Source organism: Microtus pennsylvanicus, chromosome 18 (assembly GCF_037038515.1).
Source record: "Microtus pennsylvanicus isolate mMicPen1 chromosome 18, mMicPen1.hap1, whole genome shotgun sequence".
Taxonomy (NCBI): domain Eukaryota; kingdom Metazoa; phylum Chordata; class Mammalia; order Rodentia; family Cricetidae; genus Microtus; species Microtus pennsylvanicus.
The window spans coordinates 32,966,702-32,987,240 of record NC_134596.1 but is presented as its reverse complement, the minus strand read 5'-3'; the positions used below and the strand labels follow the sequence as shown (position 1 = coordinate 32,987,240).

Genomic DNA, 20,539 nt, shown 5'->3' with positions numbered 1-20,539 from the left:
GAGAAATGAAGGTGAAGGAGGCCTCGTCCTCCATTAATGCCCTCCGGCCTGAACTGGGACTACAAACTCTGGTAATGAAACCGAGAATCCAATAAGAACCTGACATTAGTCTGTGGCTCTGATCATCCAGGGTCTTCCACCCTTTCTCCTTACTGATTTTCTTTTGCATGGTCATCTCATGTGTTTCTGGTACTGTCATTTGAGGCCTGCAAGATGGTTATCGAATTTATTTGTGTTTACTAATAAAGAACAGAGTTCTAAGAAAGCTTTAAAGAATGTCTTTAAAACATTTGTTCATTCATTTCATTTTTGTGTATACGTGCTTGTTGACTAAGTTTCTGTGTACTTCGTGTACATAGGTGTCTGGGGGGCCAAAAGTGGACATCAAATCTCCCAGAACTGGAGTTAAAGGCGGTTGTGAAACACAAGGTGCATGCTAAGAGCAGAATCCAGGCCATCTACAAGATTAGTAAACATGCTAAGCCATTCCTACAGCCCCAGGAAAGCTTTTCAGTGTTTATAGGGACATATCAGACCTCATCTTTGCATCCAGACCACTGATCTGCCTACTGACAGTGAGTGATTCGTGACGAGGCTTTCAAGTCAGGGACATTCAAGGTACTTGTAGCAATTGCAGGTGCTTTGGTCTAAGTCCCTGCATCTTGACGAAGCAGCTTGCTTTCTGTTGGATCAGGGTCACTAAGCATAAGGAGACACCAAAGGAAGACCACGGGGGTCTCTTAGGAGACTCTCTTTTCATGGGTGTAGAGTGGAGCCTCAGGAATCACATTTAGGGACCCAGGGACTTTTGAAGGCACTCAAATTTCTCATCTTCATGTTAAGTGTCTACGCAGGAACATGTGGTTGTTACTCCAGTCTTCTCTAACTTCACAAGTCCTTAGAAATTCTCACTACCAAGTCTCTAATATTAATGAGGTTTTATAAAAAAAATGCATGTTTTCTTTAAAACAGACTTTTTCCTAAATGATTCAATTATTCATCTTATCAACTCCCCCCCCCCCCCCGCAACCTTTACGAAGCACAAGCAGGTGCTGGAGAAGGTAATTTATTTCCTGGGATCATCTGTTTAGCTTGCGGCAGCGTCAGAATTAGAATGTAGCTCTCTCTATCCATACCTCATATTATCTGATTTTCTTCAGGATATAAATCAAAGTTTTCTATTATTTCGTCTCGGTCTATGGTATGCAGACAAACATGCATGCTGTCGTCTATATTAGATGGCTTCCTGTCCATGTCTGTTTCCTCATTAGCGACCCCAAATCTTTCCAGTGGTTCAGCCACTGCTTTTGGTTCAGTCACAAGTCATGACTCTATCTGATGTGATCTTACAGGACAACTTTATTTCCTTCCGTAGTTTGTAATTCGCGGTTAGCCTCAGTGAAACCTTGTTCTTCAAGGTTCCCGAAAATTCTCCCTCATCCCGATTATCCTATTGAGAGCAGCTTTGTTCTAATTAACCCCATTCCAGGCTCCTCTACTTCCCACTTCCTGTGGGAAATGCCCTGCAGACTCATGACACAGCTTAGAATCCTGGAACTTTGCTCTTCCTCTCGGGTGGGGTTGCCTTTGCTCTTCCACTGTACGGCTTGCCCACTCCCTGGTGCCCTGTATTATGGCCTTCTTTTATTGGAATGCAGGCTTCTGAAATTGTTTTGGAAAAGCTGCATGGGCATTTCTGATTCTGATAGCTTCAAGTATGAGTTTTCTCAGCTTCAGACAATTTTAGTTCTCTGGATGGGTCTCAGATTGTAAATTTAAAATTCTTTCTCTTCATGGCTGGAAAGCCTTACTCTGCTGTTGTGTAACACTCCGTGTTGCTCTGTACAGGGCCCACACCTTTTGATTCTCACAGTTACGCTTTCCATTGTGTGTCGGGTCTCGGGGTCACTCACTTAAGCCTGGTAATCTGTAATTTCGCACGTTATTGCTGTCTACGTCTGCCGCCCATTTATGTGTTTCCTCTCTGAGTCCTTTCACCTTAGAAACTTGTACTTGAAAAGAAATTGTTCCTGTGGTAGTTTTCTATTTTTTTTGTTGTTGTTTATGTTGGTTTTTCTTTATGATTTTCCTGACTTGGTGTAACCTCATGGAAGTATGTAAACTTTTCATTTTTCTACATAATTTCAATGCTTTTCAAGTTTTATTTTATTGTATGCATTTTGATTAAACATTCTATTCTATTACTAGGCTATCTGGAGGATATATAGATATATTTAATACAGATTCTCGATGTAGCTGATATTTTATGTAGTAGAATAGAGGACAAATGGAGGGCTACATCTTTTCAGTCAATCCCTCTGACTTCAGCTACCTTAGTATTCAATTCTAGGGATGGTTAAATTCTGTGGGCATGGAGTTTCTCTTGTCAATATCTCCCTCTACACGGACATTGGACTACTCTATCTTACATGCTCAACAGCCCATTACCAATTTTTCCATCGCTTCCAAATTTCTAAATCTATGTCAGGATCTCATAAATGCACACTTTTCGTGTTCTCTTAACCGTTCTGATTCTATTTAATGTATTTTATTACTCACAGATATTTTTTGCAGAATATTGGTAAGGAAAATAAATGGGCACATCTCCTTGTCCTGCCGTGCCTAACAGGAATGTGTGCATGTGCTTTGTCCATTGGCTGATTGCTTTCTTAGTCCAGTCCTTGGTAATATATAACTTAATTATTGCAGATTTAAAAGAAATATATTTTGTCCTAACTTCATAACGTGGGGAGTAAAGTGTGGCAGTATATGACAACCTCACCTCAAATGACCCAGCTAGTGAGTGTCAGAGCTGGGACTGAAATTCGTGACAGTTGATTCACCAGCACGCTCTCCTGCCAACTTCCTACATAAAATAAAAAAAAAAAATAGACAAAGGCTGTGCCTTCTCTGTCAGAACCAATGTCTCTCTCTCTTTCTCTCCTCTTACTAACCCTGGCATGAGTTTCCCTGGTTCAGGAGGGCTTCATTGTTAAGACCCGTGTTTCTTCTCCCTCCTCCCACTCCTTTATTGTTTTCTGCATTGACTTTGCTTGCCCCCTCCTCTGTGGTGCTTTGCCTTCTCTGATGGTGTCTTGTTTGCCATCTTTGAAGCATTCTTGATTTGTTGGTGACAGCCTTATCATCCCAAGGCCTTCCATTTCATCTCTGTCTGCTTCGCCGCAAGTGAGATATTGATTTCTTGGGAGAGCCTGCTGAGATTGGGGGAAAATCAATATCCCATTAGACTTAAGAGAGGAGTAGCAGAGCTCCGCCAATGCCAGCCCACTGACCTGACATGCTGGGACAGTACTCAGAGACTGGCTTAGCCTGCTGTGCCCTGTTATATTCCGAAAGGATGAGAATGTCACGGGGAGAAGGAAAGGGGTTGAGTGGGGACAGGCAGCACTTCCCGGTGCTCTGATGAATCTGAAAGGAAACATCCATGACTCCAGAAAGAGGTGAAAAGTGTGGGGTGACAACAGGGGATCAGAGGAATTTCCAGAGTGTCAGAGACTAGGTAAAACATAGACATATTGAATGGTGACTTTATAAGGGAATTCACAGACGAGCCCAGAGCCCTGAACAAAGCAGCAGGGAAAAGTGAAAAGGAAAATCTGTATGAAGCTTGAATCTACTTGGTCTTAATAAATAAAAGCCTGGAGTCAGGTATTAGGGTGAAAGCTGAAAGATCAGAGAAGCAGAACACCCAACCTCCAGAAACTTCTTACCTCTATGAATCTTCAGACTGAATAGGGATCCTGTCTCTAAGAATTCTCTGGCTGAATGGGGTGAGATTCTATCTCTCCCCACTTTATATTCCTGTCTCCACCTAGTGCTGGGATTAAAGGTGTGACTGGGTTTCCCACATGTTTAAGCATCCCATGTGCCAGATAAAAGGCATGATCCTCCACCTCCTGGCTCTACTTTTCTTTTAGACTGGGTCAAGCTCAAGTAGCCCAGGGTGGCCTTGAACTCCTGATCTTCCCGCTTCCTCTTCCCAAATGCTGGGATTAAAGGTGTGTGCCACCATTGTTTGGCCTCCACATTTAGCTAGTGGCTAGCTCCGCCCCCTGACCTTAAGGCCAGTTTTTTATTTGCAGGAACACAAAGAAAATATTGCACATCTGTAGAAGAGAGAAAAAGAGAGGACTGTAAAGTGAAAACTAAAGACCTACAAGAGAGGATGCTGGGTAGTGATCCACCCACTGACAGCTGTGCTTCATTACTGCCTATAATGCTGGAGTAATGGAGGAACAGATCCCAAGAGAAACTCTCCGATCAAGCTGCCCACTGGGAAGGAGGTGATTAGAGTCACAATGCTGCCCTGCGGTGTCTCTGGAACACCAAGCCCTCATCCTCCCATGAGGCCCAGAGAACCTCATGAATACTCTATGCCAGCCAGCCTGAACTGAAACTTAGGAGAGCAAACTTACTCAAGCTAAGGCTAACGATGCGGACGCGAGCTATTCAAGCATTAGTAAGATAAGAATATACAGGCAAAGGGTATATAGGACCTGGACGCATCAGAGCCTTGGGTGCTGGGATCCACTCACAGAAGTTAACAGTCTTGCACATTACTGGATGAGGTACTTGGGGCAACACTTTTTTGTGGCCTTTTTTCTTTTAACTGTTTTTGTTGATCTATACATTTTTCTCTGATTTCCTTCCTTCCCTCTCCCTTTTTTTCTACCCTCTCTCATGACCCCCACACCTCCCAATATACTCAGGAGATCTTCTCTTTTCTCCTTCCTATGTAGTTCCACGTATGTCTCTTATAGGGTCTTCTTTGTTGTTTTGGTTCTCTGGGGTTGTGGACTGTAGTCTGCTTACACTTAATATGGATGTCCGGGAAACTCCAGAAGGATGAGCCACCCTTTCTGATATTTATTTGTGCAGAAATCTAGCACAGACGAATATTGACCATTCATATAGACCAGGTTTCATCTGGAGACACAAACAGCAGTTCGCCCCATCACCAGTTTGCTCTAGGAACTAGTTCATGGAGAATTTGGATCTAACATCCACCTCAGCAAAGAGGCGATATTGACTGAAGCTCTCAATGTCACACTGGCTTTTATTTGTTCTAATTTTCATTTACAGTGGTGGTTTAAATAAGACAAGTCCCCCACTGGTTCCAGTACTTGGATACTTGGTTCCCAGATGGTTGTGCTGTTTAGGGCAGGTTGGGGCTTCCTTGCTGGAGGAAGTATTACTAAGGTAGACTTTTAGTGCTCAGAGTCTTTCCCCGAGGCTGAAGATGTGAGCTCTCAGCTTCCTGCTAAAGCTCCTTCTCTTTCACAATGAACTCTTACCTAGACTATAAGCCAACTAAATTCCTTCTTGCATAAGTGACCTTGGTGTGATGTTTAGCACAGCAGCAGAAAAGTAACAAGCACATTTACACGTAAGTGTCCCTTGTTTTGTTCTGTTTTTTATATCGTTCAATTAGTTTGTGTGATTATTCCATTTGTTTCTGTACCTCTTTTGCTGTGCTCTTTCTGCTATTTACCTACAAAATATGTGACTTGCTATGTTTTTCATATCTCATTTTCTCTATTCCATTCACCATCAATTCATATTTACTTCTTCAATATAAGTATCTGTAGCCTTAATAACTTTAAACTATTTAACCAAACAATATCCCAACACAACGTTCTTTTCTCTTCTTTACTCTAATATTAATCCCTAGTCTTATTAAGCCCATTTTCCTTCCATTACTACTCTTAGTAATGAATATATTTTATATAGCACACTTCCCTGAATCCTTATTCTTTTGAAGTCAACACAGATGAATTGTTTCTAATTGACCATGGTCACAATGAGTTTATTGTTTGTGACTGTTTCACAGTTAGTATTCTGCCCTCAGAGTGCTACTGGAAATCATGCTTGGTGCACTACATAGTGAACTAATCTAGTAAAACGGAATGGCACTTGAACTTGAATGGTTGTATCTTGGTTACTTAAATTAAAGTATAATTTTGTTCATATCACATCCTCATTATCCACTTATAAAACTTTATTGGCTCAGACTGCCTGCTTAAATGAGCACAGGCTACTAAAGTGTGCCAAGCTTGTTTCTTCTGTCTCTTCTACACTGAGTCCCCTGCCTAGCAAAGCTCAGCTGAGCGAGAGCATGGAATGTGCTGGAAGCTAGAGTGCTCACTGTGGCCAAATGACTCTTACATCCCTCTCTGACTGAAGATCAACAATACAACTCTGGCTTGGTGATTCTTATTCCAGCTTTCTGCATAGATGCCTTACCTATTTATAATAGCATCCAGCTTACAGGAAGGTTTGCATCTACAGTGTATCATTAGAACACGGTGGGGTCCAACCAGGTGGTGGTGGTGCAGGCCTTTAATCCCAGCACTCAGGAGGCAGAGAAAGGAGGATTTTGGTGAGTCTGATGCTGGCCTTGTCTACAAGACCTAGTTCCAGGACAGTTAGGACTGTTACACAGAGAAACCCTATAGAACCCCTATCCCATTTTATTCTTCCTGTGCTAACACGGGGAAAGAGTATCAGGCAATCATGCCTGTATCTGGCCATAGGACTATGCTTCTCTTTATACAATCAGCAACTAATAACTTGAATCAGCAGTATGTGGGAGAGTAGTGGATGGGGAAGTGGGACCAAGGGAGACATTCATCAACTGTTTTATGTAGTGTGTTTTCTGACCTTCATCTAAGGTATGCTTGTTGAAAAATACTTGATTATATTGTGTAAAGATATGTCACTGTGATTGGTTTAATAAAAAAGCTAAATTGTCAATAGCTATGCAGGAGGTAGAGCAAGGGTTTCTGGAGAGAGAGAGAAAGTTCTGGGAAGAAGAATGGTAGTATTGTCAGCCAAATGCTGAGGATGGGCAAGATGAAAATGAAATTACATGTGCATGGATGAATGTAGACTAAAAATATTGATGAATTTAAGTTTTAGGAGCTAGTTAGAAACAAAACTAAGCTAAGGCTGAGCTTTAAAATTACTAATAAGTCTCTGTGTTATTTTTTGTGAGCTGGAGGGCCAAAGGAAAATCTGTCTACATATACTGTTTCTACTTTTACCTTACTCTATCTCTCGAGTCTAGCTGAAGATGAAGTGTGTGTGTGTGTGTGTGTGTGTGTGTGTGTGTGTGTGTGTGAGCGTGTGCATGCACGCATATGCAAATATCATGCTAACAAAAAAGTCATATAATACAATACTTAAAACAGTGTGCCTGGCTGTTTATGAAAAGGCATTGTGTACTTTGATAGGTTCATACTCCCTGCCAATCAAAACAAGATGGGACTAGGTATATTCAAGCAGTCTTCTGCAGGACTATTGCCTCGTATGTAGGGCAATAGATTTAAAAATGTCATTTTGGGGTAAGTTGTTCTGAGAAAGAAAAAGAAAAATGAGGGGGAAAGTAAGAGCTGCCTATGTTGATATCCATTATACTCAAGTTCCTCTAAACTCAAGACCTGTCTGATGCTTCTCTGCAAACTGTCCTAGTCATTAACGGCATGCCAAGTCTCTCTCTCTCTCTCTCTCTCTCTCTCTCTCTCTCTCTCTCTCTCTCTCTCTCTCTCTCTCTCTCTCTCTCTCTCTCTCTCTCTCTCTCTCTCTCTTCTGTTCAGTTTCATCAATGGTGAAGGCAGGGAATGTATACTCTGTCATTTTCCAAACAGAACTAAAGATAACCAACGAGACTCTCTCTGCCCATTGACTAATGCAGTGGGACTTGTGGAAGGCCCTAGAATAATGGTCCTTTAATGGGGAAGATTCCTCATATTGAGGCTCTAAGTAGGAAACATTGTTTTAACAGATCACCTACTAGAGCGTGTACGCTCTATCAACTTGATTAGCCATAAGGTTTTTTTTTTTGGCCATAAAATTCAGAAGCCCATTAAATTGTCCATGGAATCTGGAGTTTAGTTCCTGAGAGTGACAGAACTGCTGAAAGACTCGGGCTTTTCCATGAATTTTAGGCAATAAAATTATACTCTCAAATGCTCTCAGGTCGGCTTCATTTTCTCCATCAGTGGTAGCTTGCTCTATATGGAAGAGACTTGAAGCATCTAGGCTCATCTGTTCACCACTTTGATGTCTGAGAAAAAGATTTCCAGTCCTCAGCTTCAGATGCAGAAATCTCTGAAGAAGAACTCAGATGAATGTGGAATTGGTCACATGTTCACACTCGAGGCTAGAAGAACTTCAAGTCCAGTGGTTGCAAGAGTGGCCTCGTTCAGATCTTGTCGACACGCTTAGCAATTGACAGTGATCTGATAGGTCAGGTCCAGCATGTAGAAATGATAGCTGATACTTAGAAAACAGGCAGGGGGAGGGAAAGAGGGACGTGGATAGGAGCAGAAAAGGAAACCTGGCATGGTCGAATCATGAAACTTGAAAATCTTAGCTGACCTTGTTATATCACTTCACAGACATTTACACCATCAATACCATTGCAGATGGGGTATATCCTAAGCAAAATATAAATGAGGAAAGTATTTTCCACAGAGTAACGTTCTCCAGCAAGTACAGGGACATCTAATAACTCAACATGTGCTGGATACATGGATAATTTAGGGTACTTTACTGGGCATAGTGACAGAGACGCTAAAGACAATTGAAACAGGAGTACTTTGAAAAAATTACCTTAATCAGAAAACCATTCCTTTTTGGTATAATTTAAAATAATTGTAATAATATAGAAATAATAATAAAAGGCCTACTTGAAACTTGAGAACTAAAACTTAATCCCTGCTTTCTATTTGCTTGAAAGGATTTTACCAATTTACGAGAGCAAAATGAACACTCTCTTTGCCAAGCAGAAGATGGCGCTGCTTCAGATGTGAAGTTTAAAGTTTTAGCATTACTGCTGGAACCACTTAAGATATCTACACGATGTCTACATCATAGAGCCTTATCCAGGAGAGGAGCTTCTGTCGCTAAGCCTGTTCACACCTCTGTTATCGCAGCTGTAACTGTACATGCAACTGCACACAGCAATAGCCCTGGCATCTCAGAGAAGGGTGCATGCATACACAGAAGCCTTTTTCAGCTCTTTGGAAATAGGCGACAGTATCTGAGAAAGGCTTCTGCTCCAGCCAACACAAACCGTGAGACTCCCCACAAAACGTGATAACCAAAGTATGACTTAAAGAAAGACGAGAATGATATAGGAGTAGGGACTTAAATTTGTTGACGTGTCAGTGACAGAATTGGAGTCATGTCTGGGTTCTTCATCTCTGTTTATCATTCAACTCTAACAAGAGCCCTGCGAGATAGAGTTATTACTACTGGCCTCATTTTGCAGACTGAGAAGTGGAGTTAGAACTCTTCAACTTCTCCCTGGTCCTGGAGATAATTCGCGCTATAGATCTTGACTCTGAAGCTTCTTTCATTCCATTACACCCCGCTGCTTCCTGAGACCACGATGCTCTGGTTTCTGTTTGCAGCCTTAAAGCACAAAGTTGCCAGAACAAATGCATTTAATCAAGATAGAGAGAGATTTGAAGACAGATCATTTCTGCTCACAGAGAGCAATCAATAACACTTGAAGTTGAATCAGATGCATCCGGCTTACACTGTGGCTAAGTGTTTATTCTATGTGTGTCTCAATCTTCCCTTCGCTAAAGAGGGGTTCAGAGTATATTACCTCTCAGAGGAGTTAATACACATAGCAGCATGCATAGCAGAATACTGAGTAAGCATCCAAGCAGTATTATCAATTATTACTGTTCATATTTGTGTCTGTTGGGCTATTTGCCTTCCCGAGATGACAAATGAGAGAGGATATTAACTGAAGCTATTCTTCATGAATGGAGTTATTAAGTCTGACTAAGTGATAGCGTTGAAACTTGGGTATTATCTTTCTGAAGCTGATGATTGGGTGTCTTAACAGTGTGTTAGCAGAAGGCTCACAGTGAGGGTAATTAAAGCGCGACTGAATTAAAAGTGAGGTGTTAATAGTAGCAGAATCCATGAGTGTTCTGACTGAGTGATCGTTCGCGGTAAGTTACACATACTGGATTTGGAAAATACATCACAGGACTGGCAAACTCAAAAGGCTCTGGGGAACTGTCTGCCTGGTATTAGGGTTGCAGGTGCTGGATGAAGGTGAAAACAATGGGTATGATGCCATTTTTCTTCAGGTTCAGGAATTTAATGGATATGAGTTAGCTGTCAAGCTGGGGGGTTGTGCATATTCCGCTTAAAGAGAGTTTAAAGAGAAAGCCACGAAATTAATTACTAGCCATGGACCAACTGAAACCCACTGTAGACTGCTCATTTCTGACTTTTCATGTTTGGAAAGAAAGCAACAGAGCTCCAAGAAGGAAGGCGAGCTGGTGCCCGGTGCCTTACATACGCATTTATGGAGAAGAGTAGGTTAGGAAGGGGAACTTGGCTAGCCTGTGGCCCTGCCCCCTGACAGACTATGTTTCAGGGTATTGTGACTAGCTGGATTTGTGGACTGGCTAACTCTGGGAAAATTGTGTAATCCTGTTTTTCTTGGGTTTTTTTTTTTAGGGGAGGTAGGATTAACTTAGCTGACATAGAGAAAGTATGCATATGGTACATGAATCCATACTTGAGAGGGGGAACCTGGCAATGTAGATTTGTAAGCTAACATGGTAGACATAAATACATATATATGGCCATGACTGAGAACTCCGAATTTAGAAGGGAAGTTATTCTCTTTCTGCTCTAAATCTGGGAGACTGCTGTGTAGTGCTCAGAGACGGGCACAGAAGTTGAGTCTTGGTTGAATGACAGATTGACCAAGGACAAACTCTACTCTGGGTGAGTTTTCGCAGCCTTATAACTTCTTTATCTTTAAAATGTGGCTGCCAAGTTTTTTTCATAGATGTGTGTGTGTGTGTGTGTGTGTGTGTGTGTGTGTGTTGAGTGCATGAGAACATTATTTCGTAAATAACCCACTTGTCCAACTATAGCACTTACACCACTTATTTTAGAGCAATGCCTCGTTGGTGGCTTTTCTATTGACACAGTGAAGTGAACCCATAGTGCTGGCCTCGGCCTGAGCCATCTGACCCGAAGCTGCCAGCACAATAGACCATATCCTCTTCCTGCGCGTGGGGGACTGAATCAGCCAGATCTTGCCGGCCTGTGTGTAGCTTGGGAGTCACAGGCTGTATAAATTCCCTTCCAGGCAGGAGATGCTCCTGGGATGCTCTCACTGCTCTGAGTCACATGTGCAAATAAAAATCCCCAGAGAGCACTTGACAGCTGAGCCAGCAGTTCTACTTCTGCATGGCCATCTGCAATGCAAGCCTGACTCCAGCTACCTGGATAGCAGAGTCATTCACTGGTGCCCGGAACCTAGCTGCAGTTTAAATAGGCAGGGCTTGATCATCCACCTTGGCCTTGAGACAAGAGGAGAGAGAGGTTTGTTCTACATTAGGCTAGAGCAGGGACTCAGAAAGTAAATATGTAAGACTATCCTTCACCTGATGATCTGAGTTCAAGCCCCTGTGAAAGGAAAGAACCATCTTCCTCAAGTTGGCATGCATGTAGACACACACACACAGAGAGACAGAGACAGAGACACACACACACAGAGAGAGAGAGAGAGAGCACCAAATAAACAATTATTTTTAAAAGATTCTATATTGCTATTTGTTTTCTCAGACTATGTCCTTTGGCTGTGACTCAAGTGGTGTACAACAAAAGCAAGAAAGAGGATACTAAATATATTTGAAAGGGTACCAGCAGTTAAAACACGGCTGGCCTGAGGTCCAAATGGCACGCTCCCTCCCTTTTTTATTCTGGCACCTCGTATGTATCCATTTCAACCCGTATTTATTGGGGTAATCTTTAGAAGAGTCAAAGGAGTTCAGACTGGCTTTAGACACTGCATACACGCTTCCCCCGCCTTTTGGCAGTGAGCCTGCGGTCATTATCACTATTTACTATTTGCCCAGCGCTCATACTGATGTGTGATGTGGGGCTTGCTACTTACTCTTTTTCATTCTCAGTGTCCCTGGCTGCCCCACAAAGGGATAGAATTCACACAGTACTGTTCTTCAGGTGCTGAGTAAAACCTCACAAGCACAGAATATAGATGCCGCTGTACCCTTCAATACTCCAAGTACTTCGCATGCTTTAAGGATTAATACGATTAACTGAATATCCTGTATGGCAGATTCTTTTTTTTTTAATTTCTTTTTTCAAGAGGAGAATGTGGTGTATCAATTGCTTTTCTGCTGCTGTGATATTATTACTTACGGTGCCTTAGAGTATTAGAGGGTTTATTTTAGCTCACACTTCCCAAGGATGGATAGCTCACCATAACTAGAAAGACAGCAACCAAAGCATGAGGCTGGCCTGGTGGTCAGGAAGGAGAGAGCAAGCATGTTTCATACACGCCCAGGAAGCAGGGAGAAAGAGCAGGGAAGTGGGTTCAGGTGATAAGACTGTAAAGCCTACTTCTAATGACCTACCTCATCCAGCAAAGCTCCACCTCCTAAGGGTTCTATAACTTTCCCAAACAGCACCACCTGCAGACCGAGTTGTTCAAGCACACGAGTCTGTGGGACACATTTCTCATATTGGCCTGTGAAGCATCTCGTGCTTTGAGCTTTCCTGGGATTACACAGCCAAAAGGGGGAGAGGAAACTCAGATAAGCCTGGGACTCCATTACATCTACCCATTACATCCATTCCTTTTTACAGCATACTTATGGTGACTATGATGATAAATGGAAGCCCTGAATGCTTCCTGGCCCCGTCTTTAAGTCTCAGATCAGGGTCAGGCATGCTGCCGTGATAGCTAGAAGCACACCAGCACCGGTATTCATGAAATATGCTGATAGATGGTTAGGCAGAGTGCTCGGTGTGTGTCCCTGTGGTAGAGTGCTCAGGGTTTCCACAGTCTTGTCTATAATGGGATTGCAGAGAATTGTACTGGTTAGCACTTCACCTCCAAGAGAGCCTAGAGATTAAACCTCTGCAAAAAGCTGGCTCACCGATGTTCTTTCCACACTGGGATGTGACTTTCTCATCTTCATTTCTACGTCTAGGACTTAGCAGGAATGCACATAACACTGGGTAAAATAAGAGATGTCGCTCAGTCACTGTGAACTGCCACTTTGTCACTATTTGGGGCCTTGCGGAAGAGTCTGTTACCCCTTTGCTCTGCTTGTTTCCTTTGTGGGGAGCCTCATGTCCCCACCCCAGTCCTTTACTTACCTTTACTCAGTAAGCTTCTTTCCAAAGGCAACTGCTCCTTTATCATCTTATCTTTACAGAAACCAACTTACTAAGCTTCCACTGGTTGGACAGATATTTAGTCGTTTCCTCATCATGATGAATAGATTTTCATTTATTTGCTATTATTGCGTTTAACCCTATTCCTTAGCAGATTTTTCTCAATTTTAAATTAATGAATGAAAAGTACATTTAACTGGCATGTTGACATATAAATAGATTTTTTTAAAAAAAACACTAAAAAACCTAAGTTACAACATAATTCATATATATATATATACTTATATGTAATATATATACATATATACTTCGCATATAAATATGAACACTCTTAAAGTTTTTCTATCATATAAACATATTTTATAGTGTATAACAAAATAAAAGGAGAATTATCTAGTACCTATTGTGTCTCATACTGGGTAAAGAACTTTTGCTACTGAGTTTGATCTTTAAAATGGTTTTGACAACTTTTTCTCTGGGTCAGGGAAGAACACATGGGGTCCCACCTCTCCCTGAGGGACTGTTAGTAGTGATTGGTTACTGGGGAAGGGGTGTCACCTTCTTCAGCCGTGTAGTCACAGAAAATTAGTTCATACCCCAGTAAATAAGTGTTCATGCATCCGCACATAAACAATCCTAATTAAACTCAGTGGACCACACAGAGCAAAAAGCATGGAAGTGTGAGGCGAGGTGTGGAAGAGAGACGGGGCTGAGGGAGGGCAGTGGGGGTGAACACGACTAATGTTCTATACATACATACAAAGTCAAAGAATAACTATTTCAAAATTAAGGGGAAAAAACAGCCTTGAAAAGAAACACAACTTGTTTTAATGCTGAGGAGTGGTGTGGCCTTCCAGGCCACTCGCTGTAAAGTCAGGCTGAAGTCTGGAACCTTTCCAAACAGCTTCTTACCTGTCAACTTATGATCATAGTTGATGTCTGGTGTCTGGACTGGGGTTGTAAAGTGCCTTTGTTTCTAACACACAAGCAACAGTTAATACAGAAGTGGTGTTGGCTTATAATTAATTCCCTGTGCACATATTTTAAAGTCGCCCTAGCACATAGGATTTCTTTAGTGAGCGATGCTGTACCATACGCTGAGGTCCTCCAAGGCCTAGTGAGGTTACCTGTTCTTACCATCATGAATGTAATGGAAAACCAGTAACCAGGTTTGTTCTTAGTAGCATAAACAGCTGGTTGGATTCAGAAGCAAAGCATTGGTCTATGTCTGTTTGGAAGAGCCAGACACTGCGTAAGCTCAGATCATTCCCTCGGGGCCGGGAGTTGAGGTGTGACAGGTGTACTGAGCACACACTGTGCCCGCCGGACACAGTTGTTTTCCCACCAGGGAACAGTGGCACCTGTCTTTCTGTACACTCGTTTTCAGGGAATGGAACAGACGCTGGAGCTGCTGAAGAGAGGGTACCCACCTCCCACCCCAACAATAACAACAGAATCAACAAGAGCAAAAGCGGACCTTTATCCTGCTATATTCGAAAGATAATTAAAGAATGCGAGCCTAAAACTTCTGCCATGTGCATAGGAAGTGCATGGACCAGGGACAGCCAAGTGAGGCAAGCTTTGATTTCTTCCGTTTTCAGACAGACCCCTTAATAACAAACAAAACAGAGGCTCAGAGATGACCCATGAGGTTGTTCCAGAAAAAACCATTAACATGGTGCAACAGCATGTACTTTGACAGTAGATGAACTCGGGGTCAGGTTTGAAGAGGGAGCAGTTTGATAACACATATATGCAGCTAGTGCCATTGGCCATGGACACATTGGGTGGCCATCATCACCCTTAGCATTCTCTAGGAAATAGGACTTGATGCAAGGGTGCCTTTTCTTCATTTGGCACTCTCTTTTTATTTATTTATTTTTGCAAGGTTCTTAAAGCAGATCAATGATTCTGAGAAGCAAAAATATTAGGAATAAATAATTTCAGTTCAGACTGGACAAAGACAGTGATGTAACAGCTAAACGTGACAAACTTTATCTTTTAGCGAAGGAGTACCTGGAAGTACGTTTTTAAAATTTCCATAAATTATGATTTAAAACAATAAAAGTTTTCTGGAGAGCTTCACCGAACTTTACATGAGAAAAGGTGATTTTTAGTATCCTGGCAGTAAATTCCTTGTTACTTTTTTTCATCTGTTCAGAAGAGAAAAAACCCCATGCATTATAGTAATTAAATATCGGATGTATGTTGTAGATTAAAATATTTGTTTCATGTTATTTCATAATTAAAGATCATTCAACTATTGCACACTACATTCATTGCTTGCCCGAGCACGTGAGTGTGTGTGTGTATGCGTGCGTGTGTTGGGGAAGGGGGTGCCGCAATGCTATGCCAAGGTGACTTCAAGTCAGAAGACAACCTTGGCGTTGGTTCTCACCCTCCACCTGGTTTGACATGGGGTCTCCAGTTGTAGTTTCAGTGCAAGTGCCTGACTAGCTCCAGTCTCCTGTCTGTGCCTCACATCTTCACAGCGGGGGTGCAGTAGCCTTGCAAACACTTGGTCTACTGCATCTCTGTTTTGATACAGATTCTGACACTCTGAACTCAGATCCTCAGGCTAGCGTAGCAAGTGCTGCTCACTAGACTGTCTTCTTAGCTGTGGATCCACTTCTGATTTCACATCCTCCTTTAAAGAATTACCTCCATCTGGAATGTTTAGGCAATGCCATGGTCAAATGATTCCTAATCTTGGGAATTTCCCACAGCAAAGGTGCAATTCCCGCCTACGCTACATGAACTGATCAGAAGCTGAGAATTCCTACCTCAAGCTTTCCATGAATTCATGTGAAAAGAATGTGGGTCAGTTAAATCCTGACTTTTGTTGCTTCTAGCCAAGAAAGTGAGACATATACCTTTTCATGCTTCTCATATTTAATTGGCCAGCAGCTGTTGCACGTTCATGTCTGAGTTCAAGGACGCCAGAAATGTGGTGGCTGACAGGCAAGAAGATAGAAATGTTGATTAAACTGCTAATGAGTGCTGCAAAGGTATCCCACTGCCTCTGTTTCCTATTGAGACTTTAAAAGCAATACGCATCAGTGCAATTATAAATCTAAGCCAGACAAATTTATTTCTCTTATAAGATTATATAACAGGTGAAAAATAAAAAAACTGAAATCTAAAAAATGTAATATTAGATGAATTCAGCAAATAATATTGTTCATATTTGACAAAATAAAATCTGTACCTTAGCTTTGAAGAACCATGAGATAGAAAAGAAGGAAGGAAGGAAGGAAGGAAGGAAGGAAGGAAGGAAGGAAGGAAGGAAGGAAGGAAGGAACCAAGATGGCAATGAGAGTGAGGAAAAACAAGAGTATATATGGATAGTGTGTAGAAAGGATTTTTGCATGAATTTTCAAAAACACTGCCCTGGCTGGAAAGAAAACTCAGTGGGTAAAGTACTTGCTTTGCAAGCACAGGGATTAACTTAACTTTTGATCCCCAGAACACGGGCAACAAATTTCAGACAAGCTAAAAATTTTAATGTCAGTGCTGGGGAGACCAAGACAGACACATCCTTGGCCCCTCTTGCCAATCAACCTAATCCGCGCGACTAGTCTCAGGACAGTGAGAAAGAAAGGTGGAGGTATCTGAAACACAGCGCTTGAGATTGTCCTCAGACCTCTACATGCCTATGCACACATGTGCCTGGAGACCAAAAGCAACACACACACACACGTACACACGTGTGCACACACACACAGGCACTATTTTTTAAATATTGGATTTTGTCTTGTATGAGACTGTTATTTTATACTGTTGCATTAAAAAAAAACCTGCTTTTTTTTTTCTCTTCCCCCTTAGGAAAACATAAACATTGACGAAGCTTCAAGATGCCTGGTCAAGCACATACTTGCTAACGAGTGTGACCTCATAGAGTCCATAGAACCAGACATTGTGAAGCCCCACCTCACAGCACCCAAGGTCGTCAGCTGCTCTGGCTGTGCCAGATCCTAAAAGGTGCCTCTGCTGGCGTGTGACGGTCAGAACCCCAGGGCCCTAATGAATTGTGCTTCAATTTATTTTTTTTTTTGACTACCATTTTGGGTAAGTGTCAGGAGAAGCCCATGGCACATGTGACGAGCCAAAGATGAATGACTGCACGTTTCCTGTCCAGAGAGGAACAGCAAATATTCTTTATATGTTTTTCCCGACCCCCAGCACAGTGTTTACAAGCTTTTTAAATATCAGTCTGTTGTCAAATGCTGTTTTATCATCGAGCAAAGTCACTCAGGGACACATCCAGCCGTGCTCCGTGTTCCTTTAAATCAGCAAAGGCCTCTGGTCCTCTTGAGAAGGGGAACAAGAGAGCACAGCGGAGGTCAAGCTAAGTGCGGAATTTGCCTTGCCCTGGCGCATCTTTGTTCTGGTTTCGACTTGTTTCTGGGTGGTCCTATAGGTCTATTAAATAGAAACGGGATTTTCGCCTTTCTCGGCAGACCTGAGGGTTGTGTGTGATGTTGCCCTTCAGAGTCGTGTATGCAGGCAGCCTGTGCCTTTGTTGCCTTCATTGTTACTTGCTGTGCCCTGCATGCTGGTTTAACTGAAAACTGTATGGAAAGATCTGCTCCCTGAATGTGCCTTTCTCTTAGCATCCTCGGACTCAAGCTGTGGGACTTCTCTGTACATGTAAGATATATTATATATATTTTGCACAGGTGGAAAATAAAACATTAAAGATGCTGTTTCCCTATTTCTGATATTGCCTTCAACTTCTTTTTTAGTACTGTGGATTTTTTTTTTTTTGACAATACAGCCATGCTTCTCAAATTCCATTTCTCCATTTGATTTTAGAAAGGGCATAAGGAATTGGGATGAGTTCATTCTATCTTGTATCAACTGTTTCATTCAGCACTTAGATCAAGAAAATAAATAGTGCTTATGACTTTTTGGTTAATCACAAAAATATCTTTATACGTTCTGACTAAGAAGGTTATAAAGCAAAGAATATAAAAACAAACAACTGGCCATATTGTTGAAATGTTTCAGGTGGGTAACATTTTTAAGATGAATATTTTCCTTTACTATTCATAGTACACTCACAAAATTTTCAAATTTCACAACATATATTTTAGTACACACCACTGACATTCATTGTTTCTGTAAGCACCACACACGTGTTAGTACTATGTTTCTTTTTCCCTTAGGATGGGCACTTACCTCTGATGCAGTTGGCCCATGAGGCAGATGGTCCTGAAGCATCTAGGAATTCATGCTTCTTAACTGGCTCTGACCTCTGAGGGCAGAAAATGACCTATACAAACCCCCAAATTTCTTATCACTCACAAAGAGTAATTCCAAGGCATGCTCAGAGGACTGCCTCTGGTGGCATTAAGTGTCTGGTTTCTATGGAGGGAATTTTCCATTTGATTCATCCCACATGATTTTCTTATTCCTTCCCTGATGCTCTTGGGTTAACCTCCAAAACAAATTACATTCACACAAATCCTTGTCTTATTCTGTGGAAGTTGACCTAACATTGTTAAGATGGAGGTGAACCAAGGCGGAAGATCCTTAGTATCAGATGCAAAGGATGCAATCAGGAGTATGAGGAGACAAACTACAGAATGGAAAAAACATGTTCAAGCTATTCACCTAACAAGGGGTTCATATAAAAATATATAGGAACTCTAAAAACTCCCTGACAATAATAACAATCCAATAAAGAGGGTCTGAAGAGATCCTCTTCCAAGGTGAAACTATCAATGGTCACCAAATAAAGCTAGAACACTACTGGCCGTCAAAGAAAGGGATACAATTCTACACAATGAGCTGTAATTCTACTCTAATCAAAATAGCTAACACCACAGAGGAAGAAAAAATAACAAATGTTGGTGAAAACACTAAGAAAAGTCCTATGCCACTGATGGAAATAAAGCTTAATATAACAGCTCTAGTGAAGAGCATAAAAGTCCTTAAAAATCTAAAAAATGTACCTACCGCATGGTTCAGCCACACATTTCTAGGTCTATGCTCAAAAGAAAATGAAACAGCATATCAAACAAATATTTATTGCATCACTAATAGCTATGATGTGGCATCCACCAAGACACCTACTGGTAGATAAATGGATGAAGAAAATGTGTAGATAACTATGGAATACCACTTGTCCTTAGGGGGAAAAATGAGATCTTGTCATTTGTAGCAAACTAGGTGGAGCAGGAGAACATGCTAGATATAATAAGCCAAACACAGGCAGACAAATACTCTGCGCTCCTCTCTTTTTTATTTCAAGGTAGTAAAGAAAGAACTGTGATTACTAGAGGCTATGAAGGAGTCGGAGCGATGGAGTGATGGAGGAAGGGTGAATATGGGTATGAAAACGGGTACGAGGAATAATTCTATAATATCATGGAAAACTAAGAGATGAGCTCAAATTTCCCAAATGAGACAAAGAGAAAATTTATTTTACCTAATTTAATTTTATTGTATGTATATATGTATTGGAATTTTTTGATATACCACACATATAAATTTATCATTTATTACTTTAAAAAGTTTTAAAAACAGAAGAATGACCCTTTAATCTCAACACTTAGAAGGCAGAGGCAGGACTTCTGAGTTCAAGGCCAGCCTGGTCTACAGAGTTCCAGGACTGCCAAGGCTATACAGAGAAATGTTGTCTTGAAAAAAAACAAACAAACCAAAGAAGAGAAACTAGTGCTCTTAACTTCTGAGCCATCTGTCCAGCCCGCCATTCATGATGGGGAAGGCGAAACAGGATTGCTGAAAAGCAGTGGATCAGAGAGGCAAATGTGGGGGACTCTGGGCTCACTTGGATCCTTTTGATGTCGCCATGTATCACGATAGCTGCTGGAGCAATTGCAGTATCGTTGGTGAGGCTAACCAGGGTGTCATTCGGGATACTTGATGTAGAAGCAACTGAGTCGAGGGAATGAGCATGGCAGAGAACAGTCGGGAACATCGGTTATAATCTCAAAGATGAAACACATCAGAAGGTAGCAGAGATTGCTCCACTGTCCCTACTATTTCTAACACTGTCTCTTTTCCATTCTCTTTTCCTCATTAATAAGACTCAAGATTCATAAACTATGGATTGTCACTCTTTAAGGGGCAAAGTAATCAAAGGCAGGGCTTGTGAAAATTTGAAAACACTAAAAGATTTCTGAACATACTACAACCAAACATTATTATAAAAATAAACACATCATGAATACAGTGTATTTCTGACTGCCTTCGGCCTGTGCTGTATCACAAGGTCTTTCTGAATTCTTAGTTCTGAACATAAAACACACGCTCTTTTCACTGGGTAAATTATGCTGCCTAAAGCACTTTGGCTCAGATTGGA

The 20,539-nt window shown here is 41.6% G+C and overlaps 1 protein-coding gene across 1 annotated transcript in view; it reads left to right on the top strand.

The window, feature by feature from the left end:
• Rab38 (RAB38, member RAS oncogene family) overlaps nucleotides 1-17,930 on the top strand; it is a 52,601-nt gene extending 34,671 nt beyond the window's left edge. Inside the window, exon 3 of the mRNA XM_075952444.1 lies at nucleotides 17,035-17,930. Coding sequence (XP_075808559.1) covers nucleotides 17,035-17,187 — 153 coding nt within the window. The 3' untranslated portion in view covers nucleotides 17,188-17,930. The remainder of the gene's footprint in view (nucleotides 1-17,034) is intronic.
• Nucleotides 17,931-20,539: the final 2,609 nt, after the last annotated feature.